The 20,189-nt window shown below is 37.1% G+C and overlaps 1 protein-coding gene across 3 annotated transcripts; it reads right to left on the bottom strand.

The window, feature by feature from the left end:
- Positions 1-1,376: 1,376 nt before the first annotated feature.
- Positions 1,377-18,533, bottom strand: esf1 (ESF1, nucleolar pre-rRNA processing protein, homolog (S. cerevisiae)). Of its 3 annotated transcripts, none has more exons than XM_051703207.1 (14): positions 18,448-18,533; positions 17,111-17,618; positions 15,119-15,411; positions 13,860-13,973; positions 13,633-13,742; positions 11,217-11,369; positions 10,976-11,090; positions 10,727-10,877; positions 9,144-9,302; positions 7,584-7,708; positions 7,306-7,402; positions 6,652-6,740; positions 6,420-6,569; positions 1,377-2,262 (listed from the first exon to the last, which is right to left on the bottom strand). In XM_051703207.1, the coding sequence occupies exons 2-14, from the start codon at positions 17,574-17,576 to the stop codon at positions 1,957-1,959; spliced, it is 2,328 nt and encodes a 775-aa protein (XP_051559167.1). In that variant the 5' UTR covers positions 17,577-17,618; positions 18,448-18,533; the 3' UTR covers positions 1,377-1,956. The 3 variants fall into 3 exon arrangements, with proteins under 3 accessions (XP_051559167.1, XP_051559168.1, XP_051559169.1); XM_051703208.1 differs by having other exon boundaries at positions 17,111-17,590; positions 18,448-18,499; XM_051703209.1 differs by having other exon boundaries at positions 17,111-17,587; positions 18,448-18,498.
- Between the last annotated feature and the right edge of the window lie 1,656 nt (positions 18,534-20,189).

The raw sequence follows: 20,189 nt of genomic DNA, 5'->3' as shown, positions 1-20,189 counted from the left end.
TAAAAATAACATGACTTGAAAACCATGTCATGCCAGTAACAGCCAGTAGATGGCGGTAGCCACCAACTGTGTAGACTGATGGCTTGTTGTAGCTTAATTTTATATTTTATCACAAGATTTGCATTTGGCTATATATTTAAACATTATCAAACTATTATTTTTCAGTTCATATCTTTATGCTTGTCATCAAACCTGACCATGGTGTTACAAAGAGAAGACATAGAATAATTATTTCTCTACCAATAATTAATTTCAAATATAAAAATGTAATAACTCAAAGTAAATGTGTAATAATATCAAGAAACAGAAATTAACTGCAAAATTCTGAAAATTAAATGAGAGGATAAAACAGAAGAATCAGAGTAAACATTTAGCAATTTCAACTTTCAAAACTTTCTATAGTAAAAATGTATTTAGCAAACGTGTGTGCATGTGTGAGAGAGAGAGTGTTAGATTGCTGTCATCAGCTGGAAAACAACAGATGACTAGTGATGCTGATTGTGTGTGTGTGTGTGTGTGTGTGTTCTGCATTGAGTGTGATATCATCTCACCCCTTCATTTCTGAGTGTGTGTTTAGCATTGTGGCTGATTTATTGGTTTTATTTGACAAATGTAAGTGTTTGTTTTGCACTGAGGATGCTTTGGAGTCTCACCCTGTAATGTCTGTCTGTTTTTTTCTGCATTGTGGCCAATTGATTGATTGTAATTAACAGATTAAAAAAAAGCTTTGGTCTTTCCCATTCATTTCAATGGTTGGTCAATTCTGACCACGAATACCAAAGGTGTCTTTTTTTTTTTTTTTTTTACGACCACTTAGACTTATCGAATCAAGCCCAATTTTTGTTGTATGTTCAGACGGCAAATGGAGAAAAAGTCACCAAGTCTTGTACTACTCAGATAAAGGAAACCATTTTTATTAAATGTGACAAATTTTGGTCAAAAATGACCGAATATCATAGGAGGTTTAAGGAATTCCCACATTTCTATAAACAGCATCTTTAAATGAGCGCATGTTAATGAGACTCAAATAGCTTGATCTCATCTGTGCTATGCCTGATTAGAATTAAATGTTAATTTTTTGTTGTTTTTAATCAACAACTGACTGTAAAGAACAGAAAGGGTATTAAATGAGACATTATTCAGTGACGAATGGGTCGCGTGGATCTCGTCTTTGGAGACTCCACCACTATACTACACAATTAATTCACTGGTGAGTGAAATGTAAACATTTACCAGCCAGTTGCCAAATATATACATTTTTAGTCGCATAACATGAAATTTGGTTGCAAATGCAAGTGATTTCCTCTCATTGTAGTGAAGGGTTGCACATAAAAGATCGATCTTGGGATTTAAGAATCAATATGGAGATCGAAATGCATTGGGAAATTGATATTTATTTACCCACGCCAATTGGTTAATATTCATTTCTACATAAACTGATACATTTTTACATTTTAAGTTGTATAAATGTATACTGAATTTATTAACAATGAAGAATACTATATTTAGAAATTAACGTTAAACTAGATCAATAAATGCTGCATACAAATGTTTATTCATTGTTTGTTTATGCTACTAATGCATTAACTGTTAACCAATTCGGCCAACCTTGTAAAGTGTTACAAACAAAAGAGTTGTCGCACTATGCAGCAAAATATCCTTGTTGTTTTAGAAGAAAACAACTCTATTGATGCTTTAGTCACAAACTTATTGACTACACTGTGTGAAGAAACAGATCAGATTTCAGTGCAGTTTGGACTGACGCTATAAGTTCCAAAAGTCAAAAATGGCCGTTCTCAGTCTGAATACAGCTGTTTTAATGTTTTTGAATTGGAAATAACTGGGAAGTTATTATCAAGTCAAACGTTAAGTTTGGCCTCCTAGCATGAATAAGTCCCCATGGCCACTAGAAAGGGAACAGGGAAAACAACAATTACACAAGATGCCTTCCAGACTCTATTTCGTCTTCTGTTTCTTGCGTGCTTGAAACTGTTCCGTTTTGTTCTTGATGGATTTGATGAGCATTGATAAATTAGGGTCCATGACTTTAGTGGAGGATGTGTCTCCTGCGCATGCGGCCTCTGGTTTGGATTTGCTCTTTAGCGCCCCCTCTTGGCCACGCTGCTCCTCTTCTCTGCGCCTCTGTTTCTCCTCTAAGATGCTCTGTGTGCCTTTGGTCTTCTTGTAGGCCGGATCGGACGGATCTAGGTTGTACAGATGGGATGTGAACATGGCCTGGAAGCGAGAATCCCGAACATCAACCTGAAAAATACCAGAAAGAGTGTCTGCGAGTTGTTTTATAGATTTAGAAATGCCATAGTTGTTTTTAACCCTTCCCTTTAGATTTCAAAATATCATCCTGTCATTTACAAGAAAATAACTTGAATCTTGTTTTGTGTTGGTTTAATCAGTGGCTGATCCAAACTCTACTGATCTTATAAGTACAGTGGAGTGATATATTAAACATTGTATAGAGTTTACTGGCAATACAAAATCAAGTAAAATTTCTTATATTGTAATAATTTTGATGCACCTTCTATTCTGCCATTAAGTTTTCTAAAGAGAACACAATTTGCCTTTTTAAAAAAATTCAAAATATTGATATTCAACAATACGACGACAAAATGATTTAAAAATTTTTTTTACTTCACACATTTTAAGGGTCCTCTCGTTTTGTTGTCACATGACAACAAAATGGCTACCTACAAGTTGGTTACGCCATATGACTTTGGTGGAAAAAGTTTTAAAGTTTTAATATTATATTAATTTAAATATTATTTTTAAAATATGTTTTAATATTTTAAAACAAAATATTTTCACTACTTTAAAGAAATAATAAAAAGATTATTATGCACTTCTCATGGCAATTATTTATTTTAATGTCAGCCTTTAATGAGATTTTTTGTTTTTTTTGTTTTTTGCAATAGCACCAAATTTAAAATGCGCATCTGTTGATCGTGATGTAACAGCCAATAACAATCCATTAAATAGAGGACCTCTAGAAAACACCTATAAATACAGAAAAGAGAAACACATACATCACATACACTGCCTGGAAAAAAATAAAATAAAAAAATAAGTTGCTGTTTGGATTTAAATAAGCAGATACTTAAGAACCTGTGATTGGATGATTAGTGCAGTGATTAATAAGTTTCAGCTGGAAACAGTTCTTTTAACCCGAACTGATGCCGTGTGTAGCGTCTCATTTCTTAACCATATCGGAAGATGTATCCTGTGGTCGTGGAAAAGATGTTACTGTGTTTCAGAAGGGGCAAATTATTGGCCTGCATCAAGCAAAGAAAACAACTAAGGAGATCACTGGAATTGGGTTAAGAACTGTCCAACGCATTATTAAAACCTGGAAGGATAGTGGTGAACCATCAGCTTCGTGGAAAATCTTGAATGATCATGAACGGAGATCACTAAAACGCTTAAAGTCACACTGTAAAAAAAATAAATAAATACAAATATTTATAAAAAACAAATATATCGACAGAAGAACTCACGGCTATGTTTAATAATGAAAGTAAGAGCATTTCCACATGCACAATGCGACGAGAATTTACAGGATTGGGACTAAACAGCTGTGTGGCCACAAGAAAGCCACTTGTTAATGAGGCTAATTGGAAAAAACGACTTCAATTTGCTAGGGAGTGTAAAGATTGGACTGTGGAGCAATGGAAAAAGGTCATGTGGTCTGATGAGTCCAGATTTACCCTATTCCAAAGCGATGGGCGCGTCACAGTAAGAAGGGAAGCGCATGAAGCGATGCACCCGTCATGCATAGTGCTCACTGTAGGCAGTGTTATGATCTGGGGTTGCTTCAATTGGTCAGGTCTACGCTCAGCAACGTTATGTTGCAATAAAATGAAGTAAGCTGACTACCTGAATGTACTGAATGACCAGGTTATCCCATCAATGGATTTTTTTCCCTCCCTGACAGCATGGGTATATTCCAGGACGACAATGCCAAGATTTATCGGGCTCAAATTGTGAAAGAGTGGTTCAGGAAGGGGGCCTGGGTAGCTCAGTGAGTAAAGATGCTGACTACACCCCTGGAGTTCGCGAGTTCGAATCCCAGGGCGTGCTGTGTGTGTGACTCCAGTCAGGTCTCCTGGGAGGGTAGAGTCACACGGGGTAACCTCCTCATGGTCGCTATAATGTGGTTTGCACTCAGTGGGGCGCGTGGTGAGTTGTGCGTGGATGCCGCGGTGGATGGTGTGAAGCCTCCACATGTGCTACATCTCCGCGGTAACACACACACAACAAGCCACGTGATAAGATGCGCGGATTGACGGTCTCAGACGCGGAGGCAACTGAGATTCGTCCTCCGCCACCCGGATTGAGGCGAGTCACTACGCCACCACGAGGACTTAGAATGCATTGGTATTATATTGAGAACTGGTAATATATGTACCATTTTTAAAGAGAACATGAGTGAGCAGGCAAAACACATTTAGTTTATTTCTTATGGGATTCATATTCAACTGTAGGTTATAACATAATGACACAATCATAAAAGAGTGGCTCGATGATATTAAGGTCAGGAGACTGTGATGGCCACTCCAGAACCTTCACCTTTTTCTGCTGTAACCACTGGAGGGTCAACTTGGCCTTGTGTTTAGGGTTATTGTCAAGCTGGAAAGTCCAAGAGTGTCCCATGCGCAGCTTTCGTGCAGAAGAATGCAGATTGTCTGCCAGTATTTTCTGATAACATGCTGCATTCATCTTGCTATCAATTTTCACAAGATTTCCTGTGCTTTTAGAGCTCACACACCCCCAAAACATCAGTGATCCACCACCATGCTTCACAGTGGGGATGGTATTCTTTTCACTATAGGCCTTGTTGACCCCTCTCCAAACATAGCTCTTATGGTTGTGACCATAAAGCTCTATTTTGGTCTCGTCCCTCCAAATTACAGTGTGCCAGAAGCTGCGAGGCGTGTCAAGGTGTTGTCGGGCATATTGTAACCGGGCTTTTTTGTGGCATTGGTGCAGTAAAGGCTTCTTTCTGGCAACTCAACCATGCAGCTCATTTTTGTTCAAGTATTGTCGTATTGTGCTCCTTGAAACAACCACACCGTCTTTTTCCAGAGCAGCCTGTATTTCTCCTGAGGTTACCTGTGGCTTTTTCTTTGTATCCCGAACAATTCTTCTGGCAGTTGTGGCTGAAATCTTTCTTGGTCTACCTGACCTTGGCTTGGTATCAAGAGATCCCTGAATTTTCCACTTTTTAATAAGCGATTGAACAGTACTGACTGGCATTTTCAAGGCTTTGGATATCTTTTTATATCCTTTTCCATCTTTATAAAGTTCCATTACCTTGTTACGCAGGTCTTTTGACAGTTCTTTTCTGCTCCCCATGGCTCAGTATCTAGCCTGCTCAGTGCATCCACGTGAGAGCTAACAAACTCATTGACTATTTATACACAGACACTAATCGCAATTTTAAAAGCCACAGGTGTGGGAAATTAACCTTTAATTGCCATTTAAACCTGTGTGTGTCACCTTGTGTGTCTGTAACAAGGCCAAACATTCAAGGGTATGTAAACTTTTGATCAGGGCCATTTGGGTGATTTCTGCTATCATTATGATTTAAAAAGGAGCCAAACAACTATGTGATAATAAATGGCTTCATATGATCACTATCCTTAAATAAAAGACAGGTTTTTTTGCATGATCAGTCCTATTTTCAATATCAATGCCAAAATTCCACAATTTCTGCCAGGGTATGCAAACTTTTGAGCACAACGGGTAACCCCGTTGAAGAAATGTATTTTTCATCATCTCAGACTTATCAATAAAATCTGTATCAGAGTGAAAAGATCTAAATTATCCTGTTGCATGATCATGATGTCTCTTTGGGTTTTTGCGGCATCAAGAGTGTTAAGATTCCACCAAGAGAAGGCAACATTGAATTGATTTTACAGAGACGTGAGATTTATTGCATTACACACTTTAAACCTCATCACCGATGGGACTTGATGATGAACTCGTTAAATGTGATGCTGTAGATATACTGTATGTATAGTTAGAGTTTTTTCTATCTAAAAAAAGAAAGGATCCGTATATAATGTCGTGTGTTATCATGTCACCAAATACATTTTGTAATTCTCCTTGCAAGCTAAGATAGTGTGCAGGATTTTCTTTTTTTATTAAATTTAAACCCCAGAAAAAATATCAAAATGACTTTTTTGTATGAATTAATTTTGTAATGTATTTTTAAATAATTTAATAGATGTGGACAAAACATTAGTGTCATTTCATATACTGTACAAGTATTCGTTTTTACAAAAAAATGTATTATAAATATATAAGACTTTTTCTTTTAACTATCATCTAGTCACTTTTGAAAAAGGGTCTCCTAAAATTAAAAATTAAAACCCGAATATAAGAAGTGAATGTGATTGAGCTCTGACCTGGAATTTGTCCTCTTCCAGTGGAGTGTTGCTCTTCAGGAGCTTCTTCCTCTTCTTCTTGCTCAGGTTCTGCTGCTCTACGATCTTATCATAGTTAAAATGTTTGTGCTTGTCATCCTCATCATCATCCATTAGCAACTCCATCTCAGCCTGCAGACATCACGACAAAGCAGTTATCACCTGTTACATCACATATAAACACACATTCCTCCCAACCATCAGGGAAACAAACCCTCTGTCTCTGCAACACTTCCTCCTCTTCTACTGTCCTCTTCTCATCCTGTATCCTGCCCTTCTTGATCTTTTTGTTTTTCAGGGATTCTGTGGTACAATTTGAGAGAACATTCACCATAAAACATACACATAAGATGATAGCTCAGGTTCCAAAACCTAGTGAACTGCCTTGGTGTCTACTACCCACATAGGCAGACGCCTTTTAAGGCAGCATCCTAACTGTAATGGAACCCAAGTGACTGATTTGGAATGCTCTACATGGACTGCAACTCTTCACAATTCACAACTGTTCCAATTGTTCAAGTCTGGCGTTAGCATGTAGTTAAGCTAACAATTTGATACTTGAATAAGCATAAACACAGCATATGAAAATATTAGGTAAAATAGTTTAACATTTTAATCAGACTATTTTTAGCAATACTTTTCCATTTTTAATGAACTGCAGTGTAGACAGTTCCTCAGGTTTTGGAACAGAGCCAATGTTAAAACCACTGAGGATGAGTAAATAATGAATTAACTTTCATTTTTGGTCAAACTATTTCTGTAATGGGCTCAGGCATCCCTTGAGTAATGACTAATATTGAGGATAATGAAACGTATAAAAAAAAGAAAAAGAAAAAAGAGTGAACTAAAATGCAGGATTGTAACTAACGTATTGAGCAGAGCTCCTCTGTGAAGAAGGGGTCATTGAGGTCAACATCAGCTGGAAGTTCATCATCACTGATCTCAGGCTCTGCATCCATCACTTCCTGCATAAGAAAAGAGAGCGTTCGAGTGCGTGGCCAAGTTCAGAGTGGCATACTAACTTACGATTTCTCTCATATGGCAGATGTTGTAAGAGTAGTATGGGTAATATGCCATTCCGAACTCAACCTGTATAATTAGAAATAAAGGAAAAACAAACTGATTACTTTTTAGTGTCACATTCACCTTCTTTCCTTTCCTCTTCTCTTTCATCTTCTCAGTTTTCCTCTGCAGGTATTCCTCCCATGGAGTCAGTTTATCTTTGCGCTCCATTTTTTTCTTCACAAGCTTCTCAGTTGTTTCCTTCAGCCCTAAAGTCAAATTAAAATGAGACAGTAGTAATTCACAGGAGCTCACACCAAAGGAAACGAAGACTTACTACTAGCATACTACTTTCACTATTTCTGCAATATATAGTATGCATACTGTTTCCACATTTTCACCCAAATGTCATTTTGAAATGTTTAATCATTATTTGAGGTCACAAAATTAGGCTAAAAATGCTCAACTTTTTTTTTGTCCCAATATGATAACTGGACAACACTTGCAGAACTAAACATCAAACGTGATGAGGTCATGTGACAACAATACTACTATCTGAAAAGTTTATTGTTGCTTATACCATGGTCTATTCGAAAACTCGATTCTGATTGGCGGGAATGCATGCGTTAGCACCGTTTAATGCACAGGTGGTTCCAGTCAGTTTTAATCACTGTTCGAAATTAATGCGCCTACTCTACCTACTGTGTTGTCCTCCATAAGAAGACATTGCAAGAGTTTTATACCTCTGTTAAAACTACTTCCGGACACTAATGCCATATATAGTGTTCATCAGCTCCGTATTACAGAGTCCAACCTGGAGAAAATTACAAGCGCACCTGCACTTTCCCTTCCACACCTATAGGGCTTGTAAGGAAAGTATGGTTTGACATTTAGCTATGTTTTGCACGGAGGGGGAGAGAAGGCAACTGGGACCCATTAAAGGAGTCTTTCGCTGTCCGACAAGACGATTTTAATTGTAATATGATAAACATCATCTTACACTGCAGCGCTGTTCACCATGTGCTGCACACACCCACTAGGGGGCGCCGCTTGATCACACAGCGCTGACTGAAGCGCTGAATGCAGACTGATAAAATACAGCTTTTTGTGTTTTAGTAATCGAGCAAGGCCATATGGTGATTTCATCTTAATTCAATCAATCATGCAGCCTTAAATGGCAACCATGCCGATGTCTCAGAGGTCAAAGTCTGCAAAGCATTTTGGATGGTTTTACCTCATCATGTAAGTGCCACTTTTACAATGGTCACATCCGTAACGCCGTTTTTTCCTCAATGTGAAAATGATAAAGAATAGAAATTAAAAATTACTTGTTCTGATGAGTGCCAACCCTTCTACATTCTGTGAGGCTATTTCTGGATTGTGCATTTAAATTCACAGAGTTTTGACAGAGCTTTTTCCAATTATTCATACAGCTTTTTGTTTAAGTAATTTTAATAATTGGATATTATCACACTACTTTATCTCTGTTTTTGATTTAGAATGGGCTGATCTCTAGATCTAATGACCTTTAGATAAAGTTAACCATTATTTTTTCATTCTTACAGTCAAAATTAACACACACCTAGCCGTAAATTATTCCTTATATAATGCCTACTGTTTCAGTTACTATTAAAAAAAAACAAAAACAATGCATACTGCGCAGTGTACAGAAAGTAGTAAGCTAGAATTCCATTCCAAACATACCTGGTACCCATGTGACCTCCATGTCCATGTTGTTGTCCTTCTGTTTGTCTTTGTCCTGAATGCTCCTCAGTAGTTCTCTATATTTCTCGATCTGATCCGAGTCTTTCTTCCTTTTACTTAAATTCTTCTCCTCAGGAAGAAACTCGACCGGCTTTATAACTGAGAGAATATTCATGAAAACAAAACAACATTTGAAAGCCACAATTTTAAAGTTCCCTAAAGATTTATTTTAGTGCTAAAAAGAGCTCGTTCGCTACTGAATGCGCAGCAGATGTTGAGATTTTCACTAAAAAATGCCAGAAGTTTCATATGCCTTCAGAATAGAGGTAGACCGATATATCAGTTTTACTGATTAATCGGTGCCAATAGCTGATTTTTGGAACTATCGGTTACTGACAAAAATCTACAGTGATAGTTTTTTTTTTTTTCGTGTTCCTCTGTTGCCGGCGCTATTTTGATTAGATCAAGTAATGTAAATTGAAATCTCTGTCATTTCAAAATGAGAGCCCCTTGTGTGTTTCTGGTTTGTTTACAGTTAAAAGTCCCACATTATGCACCAAATCATAATTTTTTTCTGCTTATTAGTGGGATTTTGGTTGAACTGCATATGGGATTTAATTAATTTTGTAGCCTCTATGTCTACACAAGTCACAGTAAGGAAAGAGTAAGATTTTTTTTTACATTCTTTAAATCGAATTTAAGAACTATCAGCCGATTGATCGGTTATCTGCCTTTTCCACCACCTTAGTTATCGGTATCGGACAATCCACTATCGATCGACCTCTATTTTAGAGCACTTGGAATATGATGCAGGAGTCGAATGGACTACTTTAATGTTACTTTTGCATCCCTTAATAAGCTTGAAAATGACTCACTATTAAAAGGTAGACCGATATATCGGTTTTACCGATTAACTGGTGCCAATAGTTGCTTTTTTGGAACTACTGGTTATTGGCAAAAATCTATGCCGATAGTTTTTTATTCCTAATTTTTTTATTCCTCATAAATAAATATAATCTGGTGAAATTATAGGGTATAAAAAGCTTAATTAGTTAAATACTTGCATATAAAGCATTGTAATAAAGCCAAGTCTCTGTCCTAAGTTATGAACTAAATCTTAGTTTTCTGGTTATTATTGGAATTTTGGTTGCACAATAAACTGCTTTTGGGATTTTATTCATTTTTTACTCTTGTAGCCTCAATGTATGTACCTGTCATAGTAAGGAAAGACTAAGAACTATTTGATCATTTTATAAATCGATTAAAAAAAAAACTATCAGCTGATTAATCGGTTACCAACCTTTTTCACCACCTTAGTTATCATATCGGCAAAATCCATTATCTGTCAACCTTCACTCACTCTCCAGTGACATTGAATTGAAAAGACAGATTGAGGTCTTTTCTAATCTAAAAAAGGTTATGCGGGTTAGAAAAAGATGAGGGCGAGTACATGATGACAGAATTTTCATTTATGGGTGAACTTATCCTCTAACATACAGATAATCTGCGGACTGACAGAAAGTGTCAGTAACAGTTGAGTGTAATGCTGACATTATTTCTGAGATTAATTCAACATCAAAAACCTTCTGTCTCTTTCTCTGGCTCTTCCTCCTCCTCGCTGGAGGATGAGGCCAGATAAGCCTTGAAGTCCATATCCAACAGCTCGTTCTTATTAAACTTCCTGCTGAGAGCCATGACCCTGTCGTGATCAGTTTCATCCCACGTCAGCTCAACCTGACCACAGCACACACACAATATATACATCTTATTTATTACTGGAAAAATGTATATTCACTCTAGAACTGTCTATGATTGTCGTGTTGTGTTCAGACCTTGGCTGTAGTGGTGGCAGTGGATGTGAAGAGTTTGGGTTTGTATGAAGCGTAATCTACATCTGTGGCTCTGTCTTTTGGCTCGTCATCAAACGTCACATAATTAGGGATGAATCTATGACAAGTGAGGAAGTCCAAGATGATAAATTTATTTTAAAGGCAAGTGGCAAGTTCTTTGAAACAAATCTCTGCATTCATGTTTGTTTCACATATTTTAGAAAAATTTAAATTTGTCTCTCACCGCAGGTCGATAGTGGAGCAGCTGCTCTCGTACTCAAAGCCATCACACTCCTCGTAAATCTTTGCCGCCGTTTCAGCTGAGTCGCACTCCACCACAGCGTAATAATACCGCATACGTTTGAATTGGTAATCACGCACCTTCTCTCTGTAAATCCTAAAAACACACAGGAGACCTTCATCATCACCATCATTTTGGGCAACACTTTAGTTTTTCCAACTGAACAGATATTTGAATGTACCATTGATCAGACCGGGTGAGATTTTGATTATTAACAATATATTCAAAATTTTGTTGCAATATCAAATTAACAAACACTATGAATATCACAATTTTAATGTGATGGTTATTTGGCCATTAAGTGTCCTAAAATCCATGCCAGTAGGCCAATTTTGTTCTGCTCCTCGAGTCACAACGCAAGAGAACGCCAAGACGGATGTTTAAAAAGTGATTTTTTTTTTTTATTACCATTTTTTATTGATTCATCTATTAAACAATGAAAAGCAAAACATATACAACTAGAATAAATATATAACCCTCACAATTGCCCCCCCCCCTGCCAATTCCCAACCCGACCCCCAACAACACCCCAGTGGTCACATAATTATAGACACACAAAAAATCCAAAACCAAAATAATATAACCACACACATTCACTACACCTCTCTCTCCACTGTCCCTCCCTGAGAGCCCTCCAAAAAAGCCAGATACTTGCCCCACTTCTCCACAAACAAGTTTAAATTCCCCAGTCTTCTGGATGCCCCCTCTTCAAAAGCTGCCACCCTGCCCATCCCCGAACACCACTCCTGAAATGGGGGTGCTCCAGCCGACTTCCAACCCCTTAAAATGATCTGTCTGGCAATCATAATGCTAGTAAGGACACTGTTTTTTTATGTGCTTTTTCTCCATATTAATGACCACCCCATCACCTAAAATGACCTGGGGCAAAATAAAATTTGAGGGCCCAATACCTCACACATAAAACTCTGAATCTTCAACCAAAATTCTTGGATCTTAACACATCCCCAAAAGACATGGCTTGTGTCTCCATCATCTGATTGACATCACAAATAGAGTGTTTTAAACACCATTAGCAAACACACTGACAGAGTTGGAAAGTTTTATTCATTTTCGCAAATCAGTTCTTTAAAATGGTTTCAATGGATTCTAAACACTGATTCAATGATTTGCTTGCGTCATCAATCAATAATTTCGCAACTTTGAAAGATTAAAGTTATATCAAACACCACAAAAAACCTACCATTATAATACATTCAGTGCAGTGATTTAACTCAACATGATGTTTCTCTGTCTGTCATTAGCTCGTTACTCAAGTCTTTTGAATCCGTCCAAAAGATTCATTCAGATCTGTTCATTTTGGCATTATTCGTTCAGTGACCATTTTTGTACGTCACACTTTTACGCCAGTAGGTGGCAACAAATAAACGTTTTGAATGTGTTTAGAGTCATTAAAACATTGATGAAGCACAGAGAATTTTACTTTTATTAAAATGTACAAATCTACTAAGAGACGGAATGTTTAAGCATAAACCTTTCCCCACAAATGACAAAGCATAACTTTCATTTTGTGAACTGCTGTGTATAACTATCAAGCTAAAAAACAAAAAAAAAACAAAAACAAAAAAAAAAGACAATAATATTAGCCTAAATATAACTACAGGTTCCTATTATGTCCTGATTTCATTATTGTAATCATCTGTAACTTTTACTCATAATTCATCCAGCCCCTCTCTCTCTCTCTCAGTAGTAAACGAGATTACTGAACTAAACAATCAACATTTCCTCTCTCCTTCAGTCGGTCAACAGACTCTGATCCTCGCTTGTTCACGAACAGTCTTGTTGAACCTCAAATGACCAACCGGTTCAGTGAAGGTGTGTTTTCGTTTAGTGTGTCACACCAATTATATACTCCACAGCCTATACTTGAATGCTATTGGCTCATGCTATAGTCAGTCTTTACAAGTGGGAAAAACAAGCCAACAAAGAAATCTCGCGCTTCAAACTAACTCACAATGTGCGATCACACGTTTACTTGCTGATTACAAAGTCACAGATTTTTAGGGAAGCCAAGATTAAATATAGTGGGGCGAAAACCTCCTAAATGGGGTCTAGCAACGCCTATTGTCATTACTCAAATATTTTGAGTAATGAAATCGGTTGCCCAAAATCAGCTGCCAGTCAGATATAGACTGTTGTATATCTATAGATATAGATACAGTATATTTGACTACAGTGTGTTGCAATTGACCAATCAGAATCAAGTGTTCTTGTTCTTGCCATAATAAGCAATAAATTATTCCATGTGTATAATAACAATTAAGTATCATTCTTTCGTGAGTTTAATTGATTATCACAGTACTGAACGAAAACCTCCAAATGCCAAATTTTGCTCTGGTACCTCTGCTCTTCTGTATCTGCATCAGGGTTCTCCGGGAGACTGGTGAGCTCCAGCGGACCTTGAGTCTGTTCTGCCTGCATCCTCTCTTTCCCATACTCAGATGGATAGATCTGAAAATGCATGTCAACATCAAGGTGTCAGACTCACACAGCTGCAGGCCTGACTTCCTTAGCTAGTGGGAGGAGACAGATCAGTACAGTTATAGTTATATATAAGAGGATACCTACGGTCACAGACAGCACCACGCCTTCTATGGGTTTAAAAGAGTTGAAAAGAGCCAAAAGATCTTTTGCTTTCAGTCTGTCCCAATCCATGTTACAAACTGCTAACCGATGTGAAGTCTAACAACACAAACACAGAAAAAGGAGAGAATGTCAAAATAATAATTTTTTTTTTTTATCTGTGTAAAGTTTCACTGAATCTCACAAAAACCGGTCCAGGTCACATTTTACCCCCCCCCGCTGCCTAATATTGTGTAGGTCCCCCTCGTGCCGCCAAAACAGCACCAACCCAAATCTCAGAATAGCATTCTGAGATTATATTCTTCTCACCAAAATTGTACAGAGCGGTTATCGGAGTTACCGTAGACTTTGTCAGTTCAAATCAGTCTGGCAATTCTCTGTTCACCTTACTCATCAACAAGGCATGTGTGTCCACAGAACTGCCGCTCACTGGATGTTTTTTTGTTTTTGGCGACATTCTGAGTAAATTCTAGAGACTGTTGTGTGAAAATCCCAGGAGATCAGCAGTTACACAAATACTCAAACCAGCCCGTCTGGCACCAACAATCATCCATGTGATTATCTAATCAGCCAATCATGTGGCAGCAGTGAAGTGCATAAAATCATTCATATACGGGTCAGGAGCTTCAGTTAAATGTTCACATCAACCATCAGAATGGGGAAAAAATTTTATCTCGGTAATTTGGACCGTGGCATGACTGTGCATACTGGGAACACCCCACAAGACCTGCGGTTTTGGAGATGCTCTGACCCAGTCGTCTAGCCATCACAATTTGGCCCTTGTCAAAGTCGCTCAGATCCTTACGCTTGCCCATTTTTCCTGCTTGCAATGCATGAAATTCAAGAACTGACTGTTCACTTGCTGCCTAATATATCCCACCCCTTGACAGATGCCATTGTAACGAGATAATAAATGCTATTCACTTCACCTGTCAGTGATTTTAATGTTGTGGCTGATCAGTGTGTGTATATATATATATACACACACACACACACAGTATATAATTTTTTTTACAGTAATGATAGAGATTTTTTGCATTCTATTAATGAGCACTGATGCAGTTATGAGGGGAAGTGTGCCGAATTGTCATTACAATAATGTCACAATACAAAAACCTTCCTAAAATAGGATTTATTTGCAGTAAGCAAAATATAATTGCTAATTTCTTTCTTTTGATTTTTGGGGTGAATATGACCTGGACACGTTCTCGACAGGTATCGTGACAATCTGTCAAGTGTCTCACATCCTCAGTGCGTGGAGCATCTTTCCACATCTCGCCCCAGTCGTGCTCAATCTCCTCTTCCTCACGCTGCAGATATTTCTCCACCTCATCTTCACCATCTTCATCTTCATCAGAGCTGGTCTCAATGTTCCCCTTCCCTCTGGCCAGATCAGGCCCACTGTCACTGTCTTCATCTGACTCACTCTCATCTTCATCATCATTATCAACATCATCGTCATCATCACTGCCTTCAGAAGAACCCCCTTCCACACTGACGTCATCTTCCTCTTCCAAACCAGACTCCTTGTCCTCATCTATTAAAACCAAAAAATAAGAGCATACCAAGCCAAAAATAACTGGAAAATATGGAAAATACAGTGCCCTGCAAAGTGGACTTCACAGGGTATTCTGCCATCTTGAGTGAGATTACTAATCGTAGGTAGTGTATATTCTCTGTAAAATTGGCGAAAGATACCGTAAACGACATTGAGAACAAGCAAACATCAATATATCACTTCACAGTAGAGGTAGACCAATATATATCGGTTTTACCAATTAATCGGTACCGATAGTTGCTTTTTGGAGATATCGGTTATCGGCAAAAATATATGCCGATAGTTTTTTCTTATTTGTTATTAACAATCATTTGCTGTATCTAAATCCTTAATCATTGAAAATATCCATCCATATTTGTATCCTTTAATGCATATTTTGATTTGATAATCGAGGGCATGCACAAAATTTTTTTGACTATATGGAAACGTGCCCCGTCATCACATACATCCTGTCTCCATCTTGTGAACAATAATATACCTTATTCCTCATCAAACCTCATCTGGTGAAATATCTACACAAAAACTCTTCATCTGGTGAATATATAGGCTATAAAAAGCTTAATTTGGTAAATACTTACATGTAGAGCACGGTAACGGAGCCAAGTCTCTGTCATTTCAAAATAAGAGTCCCTTGTGTGTTTTTGGCTTGTTTACTGTTAAAAGTCCCACATTCTCCACCAAATCTTAATTTTTGGGGGGTTATTATTAGGATTTTGGCTAAACAATAAATAATTGTAGCTCTTGTAGCCTCTGTGTCTGTGCCCATTATAGAAATTAAAGCTTAAGATTTTTTTTAACATTCTATAAATCGATTTTACAATCTATCGGCTGATTAATCGGTTATCTGCCTTTTCCTCCACCTTAAATCCTGGGTATACTTTCATTCTGACACAAAAGCTCAGTGTCTGCATACACTCGAAAGCAGCCTGTCAAAGTATGCTCCATATGACTGTGCGCACTTACACAGACGGTTGGCGCATGCGCGCTATGACTGCTATGAGACACCGGACTTTCTCTTCTCGAGTTTAGAGCCATAAATAAGTCATTATCTTTCTTCAGACTTTCTTCAAACACACGCTCTTGACTTGCACATCCACTTGTTGTTTTTACCTTCATCTCCTATGTTAAGCAGGGATTACATCTTCTTCATGACAGCGACGGCTCAAAATGTAAGTGTTACCACCTTGTGGACTCATTAATTAGTGCACATAATTACAGGTGCATGCGCATTCTGCGTGTCCAAAGAAGCGTGATTAGAAAAATCGGGCTGTGCGCTCAGGGCTAGCGCACTCTGCTGATGACTAGATTTGCGTCATGCGTCCTGTACGCGGACGCTCAGCGTTCATGTCTAACTGAAGTATACATTGGGCTTTAGTTTTTGGTCGACCTCTACTTCACAGGAAGTGTACAGGGAAATTTACCAATTAGCTATTATTGCACACCACCTCAGTACTACAAGAAGGCTGGCTAAACAAAAGGCAGTTTTTATTTGGTTTAAAAATAATGGTTTGGGATGAAATGAGGGCAAGTAAATAATGACAGAATTGTCATTTTTGAATGAACTATGCTTTTAAGATGCTTGATCTATATCAAGCAGTAAATCCAAAACAAAATATTCAGATCTACATCAAGTAAATCTGAAAACATTAAACCTATATAAAGAGTTTTGTAGCTGTACCTTCTTCAAACACCCTCACTCCCTTCACTGGCATCTCTGTGCTTGGTTTACTTTTCTCTGGATCTTTTGACTTCTTTTTGGCTTTCTTTGAGGATTTTTCTGAAAGATCCCTCTCATCATCATCATCATCCTCAGCTTGAGCTTCCTTATCAGCCTCTAACTGTATGGCCTTCTTTATCTTCCTCTTGGTCTTTTCCGTCTTGTCTTCCTCCTTCTCGTCCTCGTCAGACTGTTCTGAGTCAGAGAGCTTGTAGAAGCGTTTGAGGTCTTCAGTGGAGGAGTGGTTGACAGGTCGACCGCGTTTATCGACTGTATACTTCAGCTGAAAGCGTTTATCATGAAACATGGACTGGAAACGCTTGTCGATCTTGACTTTGCGCTCTATGTCGGGCATCTCCCAGAAACGAGGGTCCTTTTTAACCTTAGAGAAGCGGTCATCAACGGTCACAGCCTTTTTGGAGGTCATGATGATTTAATCTTCTTAAAAGAGCCAGATAAAAAAATTAACCTGTGAACAACATAGAAGAGGCGAGTGATATGTAACAGTTACTCGTAAATGCAGATTCATTCAAAGGAATGTCAGGCAACATGCCTTAGGCAGACAACCTAAAATAATAAATCTAAAGGTTGCTATCTAAACTGATTTCAGAACACGCCAGGGCTGGGCAAAATTCTGAATTTAAGATCTGACTCCTTTTGAATTCATGAACTGGAACATGAACTGAATTGGCCAAATAGTATGTTGCCTATTTTTCTAAAGTTCAATAATGTCAAAACAACCAATACAGCAATCAATACATGTTTAAATTTGGCCATAAACAACAATAAAATGTCCACCAAACTTTTTTCAGTGTATAATCATCAGAAAATAATAATGATTATAATATATATTAAATAAATTATCTAATAAACTAGCACATCCTAGGAAATATATATCTCTCTGTATATACTATATATATATATATATATATATATATATATATATATATATATATATATATATATTATACATTCAGACTATATTATACAGTGCATATAAGCTACAATATGCACTTACATTATTATTTGGTTGCATTGTACCCCTTGTCATTTCTTACTTGCTACAACTGTTAATTACCTATTGGCAATTTGTTTATTCTTTATATTTATTAATATGACTGTGTTTTCTGCACAGTCTGTCACTGTATATGACTAAACACTGAGCATGTTTATCATTTGCGAGCTACGCGTGCGCCCACTGGCTATACTGTCAAAATAACAGTACTAAAAAACAAAAATATTTACTACAAAACTACGTACACTACAAATAAGAATATTTCTTAAAGGACGACACTCACTTATAGTTTTCGTAAGATTTTCACCACAGAGCCACACGTGTTTACCCGTGATGCTCCACTACTTCCGGGGCTATTTTACAGCTCCGCCCTCTTTTCCCTACGGCGCGCCAAAGAGCTCAAAACACACCAGACGTGAACAAATTTCGCTTTTTATCTGCCGTTTAGCTTCTGTGTTGAATTTATTTCGTGTTTAATTTTGATGCTTGTTGTCATAAATATGAAAATGTTGCATTAAATGTAGGGTTCAAGCTCCTTAAGTGATTAAGTGATCTTGAGTTTATTTTTTTAAATGACAAAATCATGTTACAGTGACTCTGCTACTGCTAATTTGACTATATTTTCAATTTTACTTTTGCTCTTCATCATTGTTATTTTTATTATGATTTTGTTTTCTTTGTAACCTTTCCTTATCCATTTTTATTCTTGAAAGTCACCAGTTTTATTTTCTTTGTTAACATTGCTGTTCAGGTTGTAGTCCTAAAACCTGGAAGGGAATTTGCATTTTCAAGCCATGGGATGTTCCTATGGGTTTTTATAATAGCAGTTTTGGATTTATGAGTAAAAGAAGGTCTGTGGTAAACATTACTTGAAGGTACTAGACATTTTTGTTCTACAACATAAATTACACACAATCATACCCCAAATGTGAATTTTGAAACAGTCCTGTGTTTTAAAAAAGCATGCTGCTAACAAGTATGGAGGACCAAACCTGCAAAAATAATAAATAAATAAATACACAAATACATGTATAAATAAGTAAATAAATCCATATATTTGTGCATAAATAAATATGTAAATGATTAAATGTGCGAGGAGATATACAAATAATTAAATAAATAAATAAATAAATAAATAAATAAAAAGCAATCTCCCGCCAAAAACCGTTACACCTGGTATCCATAATTTGACTTTGATGCCTGAACAGCTGTTGACATCCTCTCATGAGTATGTTGCATGAAGGAAAATTAAATACAGAAATAAAAATGTATATGATTAAATAAATATAGAAATGTGGAATAAAAATCCACTTTCAATTTCCTTTATCAATTTGCATTTCCCCAACCATTTTTTTTATTATTGTTATTATTATTAGTTTTGCATTGATTGGTGCATTTATTTATTTATTTGTGTATTTATTTATTTTTAGCTTTTGCAGGTTTTGTCCTCCATAGGCAAGATGCTAAATAAGGACTACAACAGTTCTCTGTTTAGTCAAGCACGTCCACTCACACGGTTGTGGTAGTTGTAGTCCTTTTTTAGCAACTTGTTAGCAACCTCATTTTTTTGTAAACACGGTGGCTTCAAAATTCACGTTTGAGGTTTGACTGTGTGTCATTTATGTTCTAGAACAAAACGTCCGACTATCTTAATGTAAATGTTTAACGCAGGCCTTATTTCACTCATAAATCCAAAACTGCCATTATAAAAACCCATAGGAAAATCCTTTAGCGAATTACCCTTTCATGTACCGAACAGCTCTATCCCTGTGTATATGCGCTCTAAATCTTTTCCTAATTTATGTAAGTTGTTTTACAATATGCTATTTGTTTACAGTACAATGATACCAAATGCTTTGACGATGCTCCTAAGGAGTTATTGGCCATTAACCAACAAGAAAAAGATGAAACAGATTTCAGTCCATGTTCTGGTCTCCAGATGCAATCCATTCTCACATCTCTTCGTTGTATGATGCAAAAACGTGCATTGTTTTTGGAGACACCCCGATGAAATGTGTTTGGAAG

Source organism: Myxocyprinus asiaticus, chromosome 7 (genome assembly GCF_019703515.2).
Source record: "Myxocyprinus asiaticus isolate MX2 ecotype Aquarium Trade chromosome 7, UBuf_Myxa_2, whole genome shotgun sequence".
NCBI lineage: Eukaryota > Metazoa > Chordata > Actinopteri > Cypriniformes > Catostomidae > Myxocyprinus > Myxocyprinus asiaticus.
Note: the sequence above shows the minus strand (reverse complement) of the source record. Positions and strands in the feature narration are given on the sequence as shown.